This window comes from Sphaeramia orbicularis, chromosome 16, assembly GCF_902148855.1.
Source record: "Sphaeramia orbicularis chromosome 16, fSphaOr1.1, whole genome shotgun sequence".
Taxonomy (NCBI): domain Eukaryota; kingdom Metazoa; phylum Chordata; class Actinopteri; order Kurtiformes; family Apogonidae; genus Sphaeramia; species Sphaeramia orbicularis.
In genome coordinates, this window is record NC_043972.1 from 8594833 (window position 1) to 8614681 (window position 19849).

The 19849-nt window shown below is 38.2% G+C and overlaps 1 protein-coding gene across 1 annotated transcript in view; it reads right to left on the minus strand.

Annotated features, from left to right (window-relative positions):
• Positions 1 to 19849, minus strand: part of rims2a (regulating synaptic membrane exocytosis 2a) — a 278590-nt gene that overhangs the window by 239449 nt on the left and 19292 nt on the right. Inside the window, 2 exon segments of the mRNA XM_030157202.1 lie at positions 1679 to 1771; positions 3283 to 3315. Coding sequence (XP_030013062.1) covers positions 1679 to 1771; positions 3283 to 3315 — 126 coding nt within the window.

The following is a 19849-nucleotide window of genomic DNA, read 5'->3' on the forward strand; positions in this document are numbered from 1 at the left end:
GACACCGTGGGTAATACTTGACGTAGCAGATGCAGTGGCTTTTTTTTTGTAGTTGTGGAAATGTATTCTTTACATAATGGGGATTGTCTATTACACCGGTCCGGTCCATCTCCCAAAGGTATCGGAGCTGACTTCCATCTACTGCAGGTCATACACTGATTTATACACCTGGATTTGATGTTTCATGTGCAACTTCATTATACAAAGACATACTAGACAGGAGCAAGATGGGGTACCACATTATCGTTTAACAATTTCGAAGTTCTCTGAAAATCTTTCACTTTTATGTATGGCCTAAATGTGGGAATATAGAGAAGAAGAAAAATATCAGTTTTGCAAAACATATGCATTAGTGTGGACAGGCATTAAAGGTGCAGTGTAGGATATTTAGAGACATCTAGCAAAAGAGGTGCAGATTGCAACTGACTGAATAACCCCCCCCCACTCTCATCTATGGTGGCCACAAACACCACGAAGGCCCTAGGTCATCTACAGTGTTTGTTCAGTCTGTTCTGTTTTAAAGAAGATGATATTATTTCTGGTCAACATTTAAAGACAGTAGGTGATGTTCATGTAACTTCATGCTGGATACCATCAAAAAACGGAAAGAAGAATTCAGAACTACAGTAGAAACTAGGGATGTCCCGTTCCGATCTAAAGAATGGTATTGGCTGCCAATCTGAAATTTTTTTGAAGAGCAGATCGGATTTAGTCACAAGGTCAAGCCAATCTAGGCCCGGTTCTGGGGGGGGACAATGCTTCCTTCTTAAACAAACATCCTGCCCCCTCAAATTAAAGTTTCTGAAGGTAGGGAAAAGGAAAATGAGCTGCACAACAGCGGGAGACTTAGAGAAATTAGTAAAGCGTCTTAAGTTTCACTATCACTTTGTACGGTCATATGGTCTGCACATATTCATTCATTACAGCACGAAACACACTCCTGTATAATCCCTGGACGGACCTGTCCATAGAGGTGCTATAGTAGGGGTGGCAAACATATGGCCCACGGGCAAAAACCAGCCTGCCAAAGGTTCAAATTTGGCCCACAGTATGAATTTGGAAAGTGCAAAAATTATGCTAAAGTTATTAAGAGTCAAAGGTGTCATACTTGTTTTAGTTCAGGTTCCAAATTCAGCCCAATTGGGATCTCAAGTAGAATAATAGTATAACCTATAAATAATGACTCCAAATTTGAACCAAAATTTCATAGTAAAAAGTATCAGATCGATATCAGCAAAAGTAATTATTTAAAAAAATCGGGTTGGAAGCAAAAAAAAATCCAGATTGGGACATCATTAGTAGAAACATGGTGGAGTCTGTGAAAGGGCCTGCTTCCTTTTAATGTAACAAAAATAAAACAATTCTTACTTTGAGATGAAAATACACAAATGAAATTGTAATTATGAACACTTCATTCCACATCTACTGTATGTTTAGATACTTCTAAATCTTACACACAAGACTTTTAAGTTAACCATACATTGGTACATGTTTAATCTAAAAAACACCAAAACTGCTCCATTTACACATAACCCCTATCCCACCACTCTCTCATATGCTTCAACCAACATACTGAGAACTTGTGTTAGAAAATCGAGTACCAACTGGGGTCAAACATACTGTGCTGGGATCACTACTGTATGTTTGAGATCAGGGAGGGGTCTGTGCTATTACTTACGCGTCTGGCTCTGGCTCCTTGTCATTTTGGGACTTTTGCTGGGGCTGAAGAACGTTATTTACCAGCTCAGTGATCCCACTAAAGGGAAACCACCTGTTCAAATAAGCAAAGTGTGACTTGAACATGGCAGTGAGTCATCATGGGATAAAACAGTGTGTCCTGAAAGGGTTTTTAGGAAGCAGCTGGCTTTCTAAGAGGCATTCACTACAACCAGAGAGGAGCAAAGAGAGGAGAAGGCCGGGACACTGGCAGAGCTGTGATTAGTGGAACATCGACAACCAGAGACAGTATCAGAAATACAAAGAGAAGGACAGGAGGAAAAAAGAAAGATGAGCTAGAGCACAGGTGTCAGACATGCGGCCCAGGGGCCAAATCTGGCCCGCCAAAGGGTCCATTCCAAACCGCAGGATGAATTTGTGAAATGCAAAAATTACACTGAAGATATTAACAATCAATGGTGTCAAAATCATTTTTATTCAGGTTCCACATACAGACACATACAGTCCAATGAGATTTCAACTAGGTCAGACCAGTAAAATATTATCATAATAACCTATAAATAATGACAACCCCAAGCTCTTTCTTTGGTTTTTTTGGCGTAAAAAAGTAAAATTACATGAAAATGTTTGCATTACGAAACTATATTTTTAAAAAAAAACCTGAATAACCTGAACAAAAGGAGATGTCTTAAGAAAAGTAAATGCAATTTTACCAATATTCTGCCTGATACTAAATGTTTTGTGCGATTGTAATGCACATGTGTAAATGATAAACTGATAAACCGAGGCAGAATATTGTTAAAATGGCACTTGTTTTTCTTAAGACAATTCAAGTTGTTCATGTTATTCAGATTTTTAAGGAAACTTTGTAGATGTAAAGCTGACCATAACATAATTTTACTTTTTTCACTGTAATTATTTTACTGATCCGGCCCACTTGAGATCAAATTGAGCTGAATGTGGCCCCTGGACTAAAATGAGTTTGACACCCCTGATCTAGACAGACGTACAGTAGGAGGAGGGAAAGAAGAAGCAGGAAAGCTCTGCAGCCAATGGAAATGAGAGCTGCAACAAACACTCAGCTGAGGGTTAAAGGAGTGTAATTTATTCTACTGAAGCTTAGAGGTGCACTCAGTCGGGCTGTCGGACTGGTTAGCCCTGCAGGTGGATTTGGTCACAATGCAGCTTTGCGTCGGTAAAACGCTGCACAAGCCAATCAGAGTGCAGATGATACACTGGGTGGAAATGAGCGGCCAGTTAGAGACCAGGGACGAGGAAATAGGGGGTCGGGGGGCCTGGATATAATAAAAAGCTCATAGAAAGGAAAAGCTGTTGTCAGTGATGTCATGGAAGTCAGCTGTTTAGCATCCGGCACAGCGTCCCAAAATCCAGTTAGTGCTCATTTAGAGTCTGTGAATGCAAAATGCCACTGTGCAAATTTTTCTACGAGAGCGACTATTCATGACATTAGTGACATTTTTAAAATTTTTTTTTTTTTCATTTTACTCCCAGACAAAGAGGAGAAAGCCACATGAAGCACACAGCACCAAATGACAGGAAGAAGTGTCAAAGCCTAGAGCACTCTGGGTAATGCAGTTTACTTACTGTGCCGGCTGAGGCTTTGGTTCTTCTTTGATCCTAAAACATAAAAAAATAAAAAAAGTGTGCCCAACTCAGTGCATAAAGAACACAAAAAGATGATGAACTGAACATAAAGAAGATTTTAAAAAGTACACAATGGATTTTTACTTAAAATGACTTAATAAATGATAAATAATAAATGATGATTCATTAACTATAATATGAATCATATTCAGGATATTATAAATGATGATTTGATGAGGATGATGACATGATATGATGATGACATAATAATATGAACAAAACTGAACAATTAAAATGATTTTAAAGATGACAAAAGGATAAAAGTGCGAACTTAAATGTAAAAATATGGCCGCTTCATGTGAGTAACACCCTTTTTGACATGGACAAACATCACTTTCTGCAACAGATTCGGAAAGATGAAGTGTCAGCACACCTTTCTGATCATAATGCATGTTTTTATGTTTTTACTTAGCCCCTTATCCATGTACTTCCCTTAAATTTCTGTTGTCCAACTTAATTCTCGCTACCATGACAAAAAATCCAGTTCTCAGTAAAATTCCAGGCGTCTGCACAAGTTTGGAGATGCAACTAAAGAGCATCACAGCCCTGCCTGCACAGCACATTGAGCCACATCAACGATCTACTGTAATAAATACACAATGTGTCCTTAATGTGCCCGTATTGCACAACAGCCGTCCCTCAATATCATCTAACAATGAAGCCGCCAGGACAAAATCCAGCCACTGAAAATGTGACTTAAAGCCAAACACAGACGAGCTGTAGCCAAGAATCACACATTGCAACTTCACACAACTCATCACCACTTCTGCAAAGTGCAGAGCATGCTTTATATAGCTGTGTGAAAGGGAATGTGTTGATTGGATTTTGTTTCTGACCAAGACAAAGCAGTGTTAAGTGGTTGTATGACCACATGCATTGTTTTGTTTTTTGTGTTTTTTTTGTTGTTGTTGTTTTTTTGCATTTATCAACTTATAACAACCATGTAAAACTGAAAACAAATCCTCATCAATAAACCATCACAATCAAGAAGCCAAATCCACACAGAAATTAAAAATAAAGCTCCAGAATGCTGGAAGAGTGGAAGCAAGAAGTTCCCATAAACAGCATTCAGGTCATGCGATACTGAACATTGCACTGAAAACACTTATCAGCTGCTTAAAGTAAGTAACAAACTGACATCTGATACATCACTGCCTGCTAATGATGCATTTGTGTAAAAAAAAAAAAAAAAAAAGTGTAAAAAAACTAATGTCATTTTCAGGCAGAGCATTAGAATGGAGCAACAAAAGCCTTCCAGCGTCGACTTCAGCTACAGGTTGATAGAGCACAGCACATCAGAGCAAGAAATCTGCCTGTCTGATCTGTGTCAGACTGGTGCGAGAACACACGAGAGAAGATATAGTCCTGTGTACCCATCAGTCTCGTTGGTCTGTTTTCCGATGAGCCAGTCCATATTTATCCTCTCACTGTGTTCTCCTGATGACCTGCAGCGGTGTTCTTTATTGATCCCATCAGCCCCGTCTCTGTGGTCGCATTACAAGCCTCATATTTATCTGATCGAGCCTGCTGCCTGCCTGCCTGCCTGCCTGGACAGCTGCCGGACTGGGTGAGTGGATGTGTGTGTATCTGTCTATGCATCCATGTGTGCGACAGCTCATATCCATGTGTGTACTGTACTCCTACGTGTGCATACGTAAGAGCGTGTGTGCACGTCCAGTGTATTATTTGACATGGGGCAGTAAAATGAGTGAGTGTAAAATGTCACAAGTGACGTATTCAGTATCCTGGCTGCTGAGGAGGCCTGGGGGCAGATACAGTCTCTGTTTTCCATCTCTTTAACCTGTACTCTGCTTCTCTTCAACCACATGTACACTATAAATAAAAACACACACAGCTGACAGGAGTTAGGAGTAGTTTTGTGCAGACAATCTCTGTAGCCTACACTACTTTTTTTTTTTTTTTAACCTTTGATAAGCAACAAAACAGTGTTGTTTTTAGCCTCTGTTGTTTTTTTGTTCTGTATTTAACCTCACTGGTGTGGTTCTGAAAGGCAGCCAGGCTATGAATAATGCTACACTGCTCTCTAGTGGACAGATGTGCAGCATAAACTTCTAAAAAAGGAACATCGAACTAAATGTTTCTGTTTCATTTATATTTTGTAAGCAACACAAGAAAAGAAGCCATGGTGATAAATGAAACTGTTATCATTTCTTTGAGTTTGAGTGTTATGAAAATCATATTTATGATTAGAACTGACTTTTATTGTGTTTTATGTGTATTTTTAGTATGGATGTGTGGCTGTGATTTCTATTTTTGGTAACTTCTGCTGCTGCTGTGTTGGCCAGGACACTCTTGAAAGAGAGATTTTTCAAGTCAATTAGCTTTTTTCCCCTGGTTAAATAAAGGTTAAATAATATTTATTATGAATATGATGCAGTGGATAGCACTTGTGCAGCAAAAAGGTCCTGGGCTCGATTCCAGCACCAGTCGATGGGGGTGGGACTTTTCTGTGTGGAGTTTGCACGTTCTCTCTGGGTACTCCGGCTTCCTCCCACCATCCAAACACATGCACTGATAGGTTAATGGGTTAATCTAAGTTGCCCATAGGTGTGAATGTGAAAGTGATTGTTTGTCTCTATATGTCAGCCCTGCGACGAACTGGCGACATGTCCAGGGTGGACCCCGCCTTCGCCCATAGCTGGGATAGGCTCCAGCGACCCCCCACAACCCTAATGAGGATAAAGTGGGTTCAGATAATAAATGAATGAAGGAATGAATGAATATGATACACTATTTGGCAGTTTTTTAATACTGTGAAGCCAGTTTGAGCAAAGCTTTTATGTTTTCTGCCTTTTCTTTTCACTTTGGATAGTGATAAAGATACAGATGAATCTTATCGATCACCAAGAGGAAATTCAATATTATAATGTGTAAATACATCCAGAAAGTCTTCAGTGTCTTTCAACAGAAAAACAGTCGCATGTGCTCTGAATGTGATAAGTAATTGAAAGGCTGCAGATTTTGTTAAAAATCCTTGTGGCTTTCACCAACAGGCAAGAGGTAGTTGAGGTGGATGACTGATAAAAAAAAAAAATAAAATAAAATAAAATAAAATATCTGGGATTTTGCTAATTTGCATCTGGGCTTCTATTGGTTTCTAGGTTTAAGCAAAAATTAAAAAAAAAAAAAAAAAAAAGCTTAAGTTAGGGCTAACGAATGATCATGACATGATGTAAATATGAATTAAAAAGCAAAGCAAGTCATTAAGCCATTCATCTTTTGGTACTTTTCTGTATTAAAGTATCATTTTAAGAGCAAAAGACCAAAATCATCAACAGCAATGAATACAAAATGCCACTGTGTATGTTTTCTATGAGATCGGCTTTTCATGACAATAGTGACATTTCTTTCATTTTCCACACAACACCAACAGTTTTTGGTTCTGGTCAGTGTTTTTGGATGTAAATACCTTCAGCTTTGTAGTAAAATCATGAAGAAGACATTAATAACCCAGCTGAAACAAACATACAGTATATCTAGTGGTAGACCATCCATGGTTCAGAGGTGGATGACCTCTGTTGCATCTCTTTGCCGTCTAAATTCTACCAAAATGTAAATCCTGTGATGTCAAGATAATATACGTAATTGTGCATAAGGTAGAAAACGCCAGATTTACATTTTAGTAAAACACCAGATATGTAAGTAATCTGAGCTCTGTGACGGAAAAGGAGGAAAGTGAAGATAACAAAGCTTAGCGACTGAAAGAACAGCATCACTTGCTCCCACCTCCCTAAACTGCATCTCTCTTCCCCCACAAACTGCTGTTCCCGAGCCACAGCTGTGTTAAGAGCAGTACACTGATGTGACAGCTGTACAACGAGCCCTGAATCATCACATTCTCTCACACCCGGAACAAGGTTGGCAACATGTCACATGCACCGCAGCAGGTCCAGCAGCATCCAATGTGTGTTTAACCACTTCTGATAGGCAGCAGATACAGAAACCTGCCCTCACCTAGTCCACCGGTGGGAGGCAAGTAGGGGCCGCTCAGGACCATAGATTTACAGTGATAAAGATTTGGTCAAGTCTCCATCACCATTAGTCTTATTATTATTATTATTAGTCAGTCTTTTTAAGTATGTGTGAGCTTGTGGGTTTGCATATGTATGTGTGTGTGTGTGTGTGTGTGTGTGTGTGTGTGTGTGTGTGTGTGTGTGTGTGCGTGTGTGTGTGTGTGTGTATGTGTGTGTGGGTGTGTGTGTGTGGGTGGGTGGGTGCGTGGGTGGGGGGTGGTACTGATTTTTAAACTGATATGTAAAGCACTTTGTGCTACAGTCTCTATGTATGAAAAATGCTCTATAAATAAAGATTATTATTATTATTATTATTATTATTATTTATCCATATAATAATAATAATAATAATAATAATAATAATAATAATAATAATAATAATAATAATAATAATAATAATAATAATAATAACCTCCTAAGACCCAGGATACATCAGTAAAGGACAAGCTTTTTTTGTTTTTATTAAATAAGTGCCTATATTGGAAACATCATGATGCAACAGTTTTTTCAGATGCAGTTTTTAAAATTTTTATGGAATGTCCTTGGTGGTGGACAGTTTTCTTTTCTTTTTGTTTTTTTGTATAAAGTTGTGAAACTCTTGTCTACAAATGTGGTCTTAGGATGATAATAATAATAATAATAATAATAATAATAATAATAATAATAATAATAATAATAATAATAATAAATTGCATTTATAAAGCACTTTCCATTCAGCTGAATCTCAAAGTGCTACAGAGAGAAGACAGTCCAATAGAAAATAAAATACTCTTACAGGAATAAGAGACTTAAGCGAATAAAACAAAGCATCATGGTGGCCCATATAAGCCTGTCTAAACAGGAATGTTTTTACCCCCATTTTGAAGGAGTCCAGTGACTGAGGAGCTTCGAGGTGGTCAGGGAGGGAGTTCCAGATACAGGGGGTGGCAGAGGAGAAGGCCTGGTCTCCCATGGTCCGAAGTTTAGTTCTAGGGGGGAGGAGGAGGTTGGTGCTGTGGGGCTGGAGGCTACAGGTGGAAGTGTGAGGGGTGAGGAGGTCCTTGACGTAGTCAGGGGGCATTTCTATGGATGCAATTGAAAGTGATGATGGCGGTCTTGTAATTAATTCTGAAGGGGATTATTAGCCAGTGGAGGTTATGGAGAATGGGAGTGATGTGTTCCTGTTTATGGGTCCATTTGAGGATAGTTGTGATAGTATTTCTTATATAGTTACATGGATGGTAGAGGTTTCTATTATTGGAACCAACAGGTGGAGTAGTAGTATATCCACTGTTAAAGGAGTGATATTTTGCTTTTTAAAATGGAATTATGCATTTTAAAACATTTCCCTGTGGTCTACATAAACTGTAAATGCTAAGTTTGGGTCTGAATTCTTCATTAATTCACCTCCACAGGTCCATTTTCAACCCTATTTCTGAGTAATGACACCAGAAAGGTCATTTTAGATTAGATTAGATTAGATTCTTTTTATTGTCATTGCAAATAAATACAACAAAATTTTAAAGCATAAGGTAAAAACTAGCCCTTTAAATGCATGTGAGCCACTTCAGGCCCCGCCCCCTCCAGGTTGTTGGCAGTGCTGCTCTGTCCCGTTCAACCAACAACTGAACATTTTATGTAATCATCTAAAAGTTTGGACATATTTTCAGTTTTTACTTCAACCACTGCTGCTGACAAACAATTATGTCGTACTCGGAGAAATGTTCATGTGAAGTCTTGACCTTATATGTGGAAATGTCATGACGTACCTAGTCATAAAACATAACAAATTAGGAAGGAATTAAAACAGGTTGTAGAAATCTACTTGATTTTTGCCAAAATTAATATAAAGATAGCTTTGCAGCACCTGGAGGGTTCAAATTCAAACTTTATGAACTATTAGGGTCTAAATACACAAATATATAAACCAAAGACTAATAAAAGTGGGTTTAGATAAATATGACCCCTTAAATACTTATATCTGGAGTAGCAGTGATAACAGTTATGGGTATTTGAACTAGTTATTTATTGGTAGTTATACTAGCAACAGCAATTCTAGTTTTTAACAGTTAGCCCATGGTTCACTTTGCTGTGCATCCATGTGTCTCCCCTATCCCTATCTCCCCCCTTCTACCTCCCTCCCCCCAGTCTCTCTCTTTCTCTTCCTTTACCCTCTCTCTTTAACTCCAACTGGTCAAGGCAGACAACAGTCCTCCAGATTCGAGGTCTACTCCAGGTTTCTGCCTGTTAAAGGGAATTTTTCCTCACCACCGTTACCAAGTGTTTACTCCTGGAGGATTCTGCACTGTAAGCCCAGAATTTGTATTTACTAAAATGCTTTAATTACAATGCACTAAAATTTTTTAAGTTTTATGATGTTACTATAAAATGTTAAGTATATTCTACTAATTTGTAGACATAGTTGAGAGTACGACAAAGTTTAAGTTGAATGGATTTAAATCACTAAGTTTTAGTCATGACCACACCTTTTTATCTTTGCTTTGCATTGTGGGTATTGGGCATGTTGTTGAAAATGTGTTATTTTTCTGTGCAGGGGTTCAGTGGGGTTGTGGTGTTAGTGTTAATTTGAATTTAATGTGTGTACGGCAGTGTTTATTGGCCTTTTTGTGTTTGTTTTTGTATTTTTGTAGAGCTGCACCATGAGTCACAGCCATAGGAAGAACAATGACTTTACCGTTCATCTAACACCCTTATTGTAAAATTGAAATCTCATCATCTTGTCATATTAATGGCATTCCCTGCACTAGCAAATGACATGTAGATAATTTCCATTCATACTACAATATATTAAATTGAATAATTTCAAAACTATTCTGACTAGGTATAGGACTTTGAGTTTGATTAATTTAAAAAAAAGTTGTTTAATCAATGATAAATTAATCTGGTTGCAATTGAGAAAGTTAGTCAGTGTAACCTAAAATGCTGAGTTGAATGGTTGGATAATGGGGTTCATTTTACAACAGATTTAAAGTACAGTCTACTCTCATTAAACCGCCCGCCGTTATACCGCCATTTTCGCTTACCGCCGACCAAAACCATTGCACAAAAATCCTCAATGCATTATTCCATTAGCTACCGCCATTTCCACCTATCGCCATCCGCCAGCCCAGTTCCATGCACAAATAACACTTATACCATTGATTTCCCGACCGTTATACCGCCAGCGTGATTGCCATCGAGTAAACATAAATTTTAACAATGCACTGAAACAAACGCGCCAGACGCTGATCGCGACAAGCTACGAGTAGGTCTACGGAACGGCCACCGTTCATTTATCGCAGAACACTCAGTAGGTCAGGATGTCGGGAAGAGGACGTGGGATTAAGCCAAAGCCTCAAGATGATGGGGTGTCATTTCCCGACACGGTATAATAATGCTTAAAATGTTTCCCCACTTTAAATGATCCCTTACAACATAACAGAATCAAGATTTATTTAGAAACGCAATTAGAACGGGTTAACGGAGGCAGCATAGACATCATATAGTAAGACATGCACATTATGGACGCAACCCGTTGTAACGCCATTTTCGCTATACCGCCAATTTGGCCGTGAACGGAAGTTGGCGGTATAACGAGAGTAGACTGTACAAATAACTTGTCTTTTAGTGTTTTCTACTTAATAGTTTAAGTTCAATACTTTTAGCATTAAAGTTGAACCTACTTAAACTAATTGATTAGTCGATCATTACTCAAATCATTTAAGTGCAATCACTTGCCTCAAATTTTTCGAGTAAACTCTACTTATCCGGGCTTACAGTGTGTTGGTGTCAGTGAATTGGCTTAAGAGTCTGGTTTGACTAGCTCTAAATGTAAAGTGTCATGAGCTAACCTTTGTAATGATGTGGCGCTATATGTATAGAATTTGACTGACTAAAGTATAGGCAGTTCTGTGGTCCAAACACACAACGGCAAAATGTAGTGGACACTAAACTAGGGATTCTTAACAACAAAATATCACCACACACACATGAATTAATTAGTTTCACGTGAAAGCAGTCACCTGTATATAAAAAATACAACTATGTCACCAACAATAAGGTGGGAGAATGGATTAGCTGTGAGATTTTGGTTCATTTCTAACGTGAGGTGTCATGTGGTTGAGGAGTTTTGCTTCAGTCACCATAACTACTTAGTGAAGTTTAGGAAAAGATCATAGTTTGGGCAAAGATAAACCACATTTTCAAAAGATTAACTACATTTCCAAAGCTTATCTGCCAGACAGCTTTGCCCTTGGGTGTAAATATCAAACAACTGAAGTCTTATACAACACCCTGATGTGCAAATCAATCTTATCAAACTTTATTTTTTCATCCTTTAAACATCCTCCATACTCTTCCCACCCCCCTGTCCTGCCAATACAGTCCCACCTGGTATCAGAAAATCCACATTATTAGGATCAATTGAAATAGATATTGAAACTAGAAAAGCACTTGGTGAGCGCAGACCTCCGCCAAGGCAGATCAGTGCCCCCCCCCCACCCCCGAGATCACCACCAAAATTTGTATTTATATATATGTTTTGCTCCTTGTGCCAATATCAATATTTCCTGAAAATTTAATCAAAATCCGTAACCCCCCCCCCCACCCCGATTACCACCAGAATTGAAATATTTGTTCCTTGTGCCAGCATCAACATTTCCTGATAATTTCATCAAAATCCATACCCAACAAAACACAAACAGCACATTGTATATATTTTTCCCGGTAGGTTCACCAAATTCACCAATGTAATACCTTCAGTTTATTCATATTAATATAGTGCACTTGTCAGTACCATGATCAGATCCAAATGTACATTTCTTACATGCAACTTCAGAGAAAAGTCTACTTTATTTCAAGTTACACCAAGCATAGTATCTTTTGTTTTACAGCCTTAAATCTTCTGTTCTGCTACACATCCCCCATCGACTCTACTTTAATGTACAAACTAGAAAAGCACTCGGAGAGCACAGATCTCCACAAAGGCAGATCAGCTCCCCCACCCTATCACCACCAAAATGTAATCATTTGTTCCTTGTGCCAGTATCAACATTTCCTGAAAATTTCAGCAAAATCCGTCCATAACTTTTTGAGTTATCGTCCTAACAGACAAACAAACAGACAAACCCCAATGAAAACATAATTTCCTTGGCAGAGGTAATAAAAAAAAGAAAGAAAGAAAGCGACAAGCCATATTCAGTAACCCCTTTAGCCCTATAAGCCCGCCCGCGGGCTGAAAAAATTATATGAATATTCACCTACTATAAAAATATAATAAATCAGGACAATTAATGTTTTTTTCAACTTTTGCTCAAAGTTTAGACCCTAATGATAATAAAAGTACATCAAAAGTGTATTTTAGTACAAACTTTAATGTTCAAACATGATTTTTAATCTTTGTGGGGTGAAATATACGCTATTAAAAATCTCCGACACGAACAATTAATTTATGCATATCGTCAATCCAGCCGAAAAAAAACAGGCGAGGATAAAAAAATTCTAATTTCTCTTTTAGTTTGTTACAGTTTACTCAGGCATAGTAATAGATACAATATTTTAGACAATGGGAATAGATTCTGTGAGGTCTCTAAATGTCCATAGACACCAAGAACATCCATATGAACCTTATTATTGTGAAGTAATTCTTCATTTACTTTAGAAATGTCTTTTAGGTGTTTTTCCCCAGAAAATATGGTCAGGGTTAAACAGGTTAATATAGTGCACTTGTTGGTACCATGATCAGATCCAAATGTACATTTCTTACATGGAACTTCAGAGAAAAGTCTATTTTATTTCAAGTTACACCAAGCATAGTATCTTTTGTTTTACAGCCTTGAATCTTCTGTTCTGCTACACGTCCCCCATCGACTCTACTTTAATGTACAAACTAGGCAGATCAGGCCCCCACCCCCCCACCCCATCTCCACCAAAATGTAATCATTTGTTCCTTGTGCCAGTATCAACATTTCTTGAAAATTTCAGCAAAATCCGTCCTTAACTTTTTGAGTTATCTTCCTAACAGACAAACGAACAGACAAACCCCAATGAAAGCATAACTTCCTTTGCAGAGGTAATAAAAAAAAAGAAAGAAAGAAAGCGACAAGCCATATTCTTTAAAGTTTTACAACACAAGACGATGGGTGCCAATGAAACAGGTACCAGCTGTGAAACCCAACACATTTCTTGCTGTTGCAGCCTTTTTGCCAACATCTAATCAACCTCCATATGACGAGACAAGGCGTTTCCTCTTAATCAACAGTCGTGATGTACCTCTTCTCATTTTAGGCAACTTCCGGCCCACACACTCTACTCTTTGTCACACTCTACCAAGTTTCCACACATGCCACTGGAGGAGTAATTACTTTCCAATTACACCATCTCTCCTGCCCAAAGTGTGCAGGCCCTGCCCATCCAGTCAGTCACTCTCAGAGGGCCGTCGCTTCCTCTAATCGTCTCTATGAGCATACCAATAGTGAGGATCCTTTGCTTCTTTTTAATTCCTTTACAAAAGCCTGCCAGATGTGGGCAGCTGCGATCAGTGGGATATGGTCAGATGCAGCAGCGTTCTCCTCAGGGAAAGTGTGACTTTTCACTGATTACCAACTGCAGAAGAAAACAAGACCCAACATGGCTGAAAACTAAACTGCTAGAAACATGAATGTAGGCTTCTAGGGGGTGGAGGGAAGGGGGATGTCCTGTGAGATTGCAATGAAGCTGTCTCCACCGTATAGCGCCTAGTTAAAACCTCTTTTTATGCCTACTATATACACAGGTAATGAATTTTCTCCAGTAAAGCATGCAGTAAAATGTCCCTCGTGGAGTGCTGGCTTTGCAGACAGCCCATCCAGCCAAGATACTACAATGAAATGCTACAAATGCCTCCTCATGATTTTAGTGTAGGATATTGGCATTTAAGCACAGAGTGAGATGCAGCCTCATCTTGGCATCGACGCTGGAGTATAAAATCTGTGATAGAGCATCTCACGGCTAAGCAGTGACCCTGCAGCCCTCTGAGTCCACTGCAGACTGAGTGATAATTGGATCATAAGGGAGTAATCTGGCTCAGTGGGTAAATACCAACTACATACATCATTAACACCAGCCCAGTCAGTCAGTACTGCCAGGAGATGAGGTTAATGTCTGTCTGAAATCACTCAGAGGCAAGTGACCTGCAGGGAGAGTTGGTAAAGCTGCACTCTGTACCGATATGCTATGAATGATCTGTTAGCATACAGCATATAGGAGAACCAGAGTAATTAATATTTTCATTTATTCTAGACATTTACCCTACATTTTAAAGGGTAATTTTGAGGATGTATTTGAATAAAATAAGAACGAGTCATAAACAACAAGAAATTCTATATTTTCATATGTTTAACCCTTTCATACATGAATTATGAGAGCCTTAATTAAGATTTTTTCCTGATCAAGGCATTTAAAAAAAAACAATGCAATTGCAATGTTTTTATGAACCTATTTTTCATGGAGTTGCAAATATGTTCACTCAGCTGGACACTACGCATTACATTTTTGAAGCAAATGATATACTGTGTGAAAACTATGATGTAAAAACATTTTTAATGCAGCTAATCTGATGTTTTCTCACATTTTAACATGCACTAATACTAGTTATTACTCACTTCATGGAGATAATATGCAAAAAAAAAAAAAAAAAACTTTTTGTTTAAAAAAAAAAAAAAAGAAGCTAATTACAGTCTAATAACAATAACAAGCAATTCATTTACACTCAAACATGTTAGTGCAGATCAAGAACAGCAAAGTTACAGTAACAGTATGAATTGCAGTGTATGGGATAGTGCATAAGCGTCCACTGTGTCAGCTGATATGGAACTAAAACAACAAAATCCATGAATATACAAGAGAACAGCTGTAGAATAGCTGTCCACTGTAGTGACCACTATGCATGAAAGGGTTAAGTTCCTGATGTAAGAGGAAAAGTAGCTCATAGTATTTATTATAATAAAAATTCAACATCATTGAAAAATGACGTATTTCAAAATGCTGTGTTAATATTGAATATTCTATTTTCAACCAGTCTGACAAATATATGTAATAGCTTTACAGTGTTGTAGTTTGTCAGGATGAAGTCAGTTTTAGACCATTTCTAAACTTCTGTGTAAACTGTCACTGGTTCCATATTATATTATGTAAGTATATCATATGATTTCTTATGCAAGTAACTATACAGTCACAGAAATTAATATTAGACCATCAAAAGTCATCAAAAACAACGGCTATGCAATCATGCGCTAACTCCTGTGTGTATCATGTGACTAAAACAGACAGAAAAGAAAACATGGAATGCCTAAAAGCATCATTTTTGTCAGTACAATGCCATAGATATTGAGGTAAGAACTGAAGTGATTTTGGTTTTTATCAAGAAAACCATGGAAAATGGATAGATATCAGCTCTGAAATTAAACAACTAAGAGCTATTTTTGTTGTTATCATTGTATTTGTCCAAACAAATGTACCTTTAGTTGAACCAGGCATTAAAATGAACAAGAAATTGAAGGAAACAAAGGGTGGTCTAACAATTTTTTTCCGCAGCTGTATGTGTTGAATAAGTGAAGTGCAGTAAAAAAAAAATTTAATTTTTCCACTGAAACGTAGTAGAGTAAAAGTAGTGGTGAACTAAGTAAGTACATAACTGTGTTACCTTCCGCAGTAGCAAGTTCATATTATTTATCTTGTTTATTTATTAATTTAAGATAAGATAAGATAAGATAAGATAAGATAAGATAAGATAAGATAAGATAAGATAAGATAAGATAAGATAAGATAAGACTTTATTGATCCCACCATGGGGAAATGTAACAGTTTACAGCAGCAATATGCGACACACCAGTGCAAATGAAAGGCAGGTAGAAATAAATGTTCTTAAAAGTATAAACTTTAAATATATTTACATATTCACATAGTGATTGCACATATACATGATGTGATTCAGGGGTGGTGGAGGGTCACTGTGTACTGTTATACAGTCTGATGGCTGATGGTTCATTTATTTATTTACCAGGGACAATGCAGTGAAATACAGTAGACAAATAGAGAATCTGATGCTTTGCACAAATGTTTTATAGCATTTAGCTAATTTGCAACTTCTATCTCTGATTGGGTTTTCCACTTTCAGTAATTTTAAGCAACAGAATACAAATGCTTTAATGTGACAAGTGTTCAGAAATCAGTATTTTGCGGAATAACCCTAATTCTCAGTGTGTCTTTGCATCCTCTCCACCATCTTTCACACTGTTTTGGGTTTCTACATGTGACTTCTAGTGCAAAAGAACAAGCAAGTTTTGTTTGACAGGTTCCGTTTGTTTTCAATGTGGTTCAGATCTGGAAATGTGTTTTTCCAGAGCTGAATGATGTCTGTATAGTAACAAACAAAAGGTCAGAACATCTGAAACATCTACTGTTTGCAGAAATAAAAACATTAGTGGAACATCTATTCCTGAAAACGTACAGATAGTGTTACTGTACTAGAATCAGCCACATTAGGAAAATAAATATACACACTGTGTCAGCATTATGCCTGTGGGATATAAACTATATGGACAAAAATATTGGGTCACATCATGTCTCCAGTTGTAAGATGTCCTGTTCATGCCGGTTTGAGATATAAAAATCAATATTTCCTTAAAGTTTAATGCAAGATTTTTCTTCGTAAGTGAGATGTGAAGAAAGTAGATGGTTAATTGTGGTCGAAAATTATTATTTACAGTCAGTGCATGAAGCATATTTTAGAAATTTAGAGGTAGAATATTTAAAACCATAGTCATGGATTAAAAAACAACATCAATGTTGGGAGAAATTAAGTAAAAACCATCTCTGAGACATTTTGGAAGCAAAGATAACAATTTAAACAGAACTAACCAATGCAAAACAATGATATTTACCCCAATATAAAACTATATTATGACATTTGTTAGTACCATTTTGCATCCCAGACCCGTTAGAAACAAAACACCTGAATTCAACGCGTCCACATACTTTTGTCCATATAGTGTATAACAGAACTACCCCATTCTCCCACCTCTACTGTACATTACTTGCACCTCACCAAGAAAAAGGAAGTGTGTGCTAAAAATAGCTGCTCATTTAAAGACAGATGATTAGGTCTTCTTGAGACACCTGTTCATTCTACCTCTCCTATAAATGCCAGGAGAAGTGCTACTTAACGCTTCCTCTCCACCTCTGAGAGGATTAGGGGCAGGGGATAGAGAGCTGATAACTTCCTCTGGCGGCGGGCGCTGGCACAGTGTGATAGGCAGGGCAGGAGGAACGGCGAAGGGGGCAGGCACCTCGGCGTGGAGGGCTTGGCCAGCAACCACAGCTGGGCCTTAGAAAGCACAGATAGGATTGAATCCGCAGGGCGCACTCATCAAAATAGGGAATCTAACAGCGCACAAGCCAGACCTCCTGACCAAGGACTAATATTCAGATTGTCAAACAGGAGTTGGCAACAGCAGATTTTCTGAGCAACGGGGAAGTGGCTAATCTGCTGCCAAATATAACTAAAATCCATCTGTTTCCTTAGATTACCTGCCAGGATTCAATTGAGCTGCTCCATATCTCTCCTCCTGAGAGATTTCCAGGTGGCAAAGAGTCAGCTAATCACCCAGCAGCCCACGTATTCACAGGAGTATTTCCAACGCAAAGAAACATATGTACAATAGTTATTTGAATACAGCTAGTTTACTGTAGAGTGAAAACATAAAAAGTACCCAGAGGGGGTGATTCATCATGTTTGTGCTCTTACACATATGTGCTTGTTTTGGTAAATGCTCCAGTGATGGCGTCTGTATGAATGTGTCTCTCTTTGTACGTGAATGCTCGGCTGCTTCTTCTGTCAGCCTCCTTTATTCATCCTGACACGGATACATTTTATTCTCGCTGTGATCAGCACTTCCTTGGCAGCTGACATTGTCCCATGCTCACGTCACAACTCCTCCCATACACGGCTCAACAGCTCCACAGGGAATACTGTAGAAACCCGGCCCCGGGCCTCGCCCCGCCACGGCTGGGTTACTGCCCTCCACATTAGCCCGGTCTCCAGCTCCGAAAAAAACAGGGCGGAGAGACGGCTCAATGCAGCTCCGTGTCCTCCTCTCACCCCTCAGCTGTAAATGTTGAAGCATCAAACCGCTTCTCAAGCACCAATTCTGTCCAGTCTGAGTATCACCACATTATTTCCAGTCTCATAAACAGCAAAGGCCTACTTTGAAAACAAGCCTAGACTTTCCTACTGGTTTTATGGTTTGTAACCGGAACATTTGAGGATGAATCCCATGATATAAGAGGTGATGTTTACATCCATACGCCAGTGCCCTGATCTTCGAAAGTATCTATTCCTAAAGACCCACATTGGGGAGACTGTTTGGGTCACAAAATACAGTAAGCATTTCAGAAAACACACATGGGAGTAAAAATGAGAGCCTGCTAAGTCCAGTTAAATGCAAAGTATGCATTGTTTTCATGATGAGAGGAAATAAACGCAAATCCACATGTATTTACTTCGGATCATAAAGTCAAAATAAAGCATTTACATATGCTTTCATTTACACCTAATGTACAAAGATATGATTTATCAAGCATAAATCTCTTTACAATGCCTGCTTCACGCCTACAAGATGAACCAGAAACGTCAATAAAAATGCAGAGGAATGTTCATTTATGCACAATTTTGCTCTTTTTGTAATTTACATAAAAAAATAATCTTAATGAATCAATAGAATGAGATGCATCCACTATCATTGCATAATAATCTGTCCATCTTAATATAACTAGCAGTTCTGGTCAAAAACATATGAGACCAAAGCAGTTTTGACCTTTGGCCACCAAAATATTTTCCTTATAACAGAGACAAACCAATGGATGGAATGACAAACTGTCTTTTAGACATGTGTGGACACTTCTGTGGAGCTCTGAAAGTAAGTAAAGTAAAGTAAAGTAAAGTAAAGTAAAGTAAAGTAAAGTAAAGTAAGTAAGCAATAACTATCCACAAGAGCTGCACAATATATCGTTTGAGCATCGTCATCGCAATGTATGTGTGCGCAATAGTCACATCGCAGGTCCTGCAATGTAGGAGAAAAATGAACTCAACATGTTTTCATCTAATTTCAACCTGGGGACCTGACACACACTGCGCACAGTGATCCACCAATGACAATCACTCTCAATCACTTTGGAGTGAGTCACTGGCAACAACATTGAAAAATGAGCATCAAACAAGAGAAAATCACTGAAAATGAAGACTTGGTGCTAAAAAGAAAAGCAATGTCAGTTACCTGGAATTATTTTGGCTACAAGAAGGATGATACTGAAACTTGTGTTCTGTATCGACAGTGCCTTGCACCTGTTGGCACAATGAAGCACAACTAATTTGTTTGACCATTTACATCAGCACCAAACAGCTATTATATTCTCCTGAGTATTTGTTCATATCGCAATATATATCGCAGGGTTAAAAA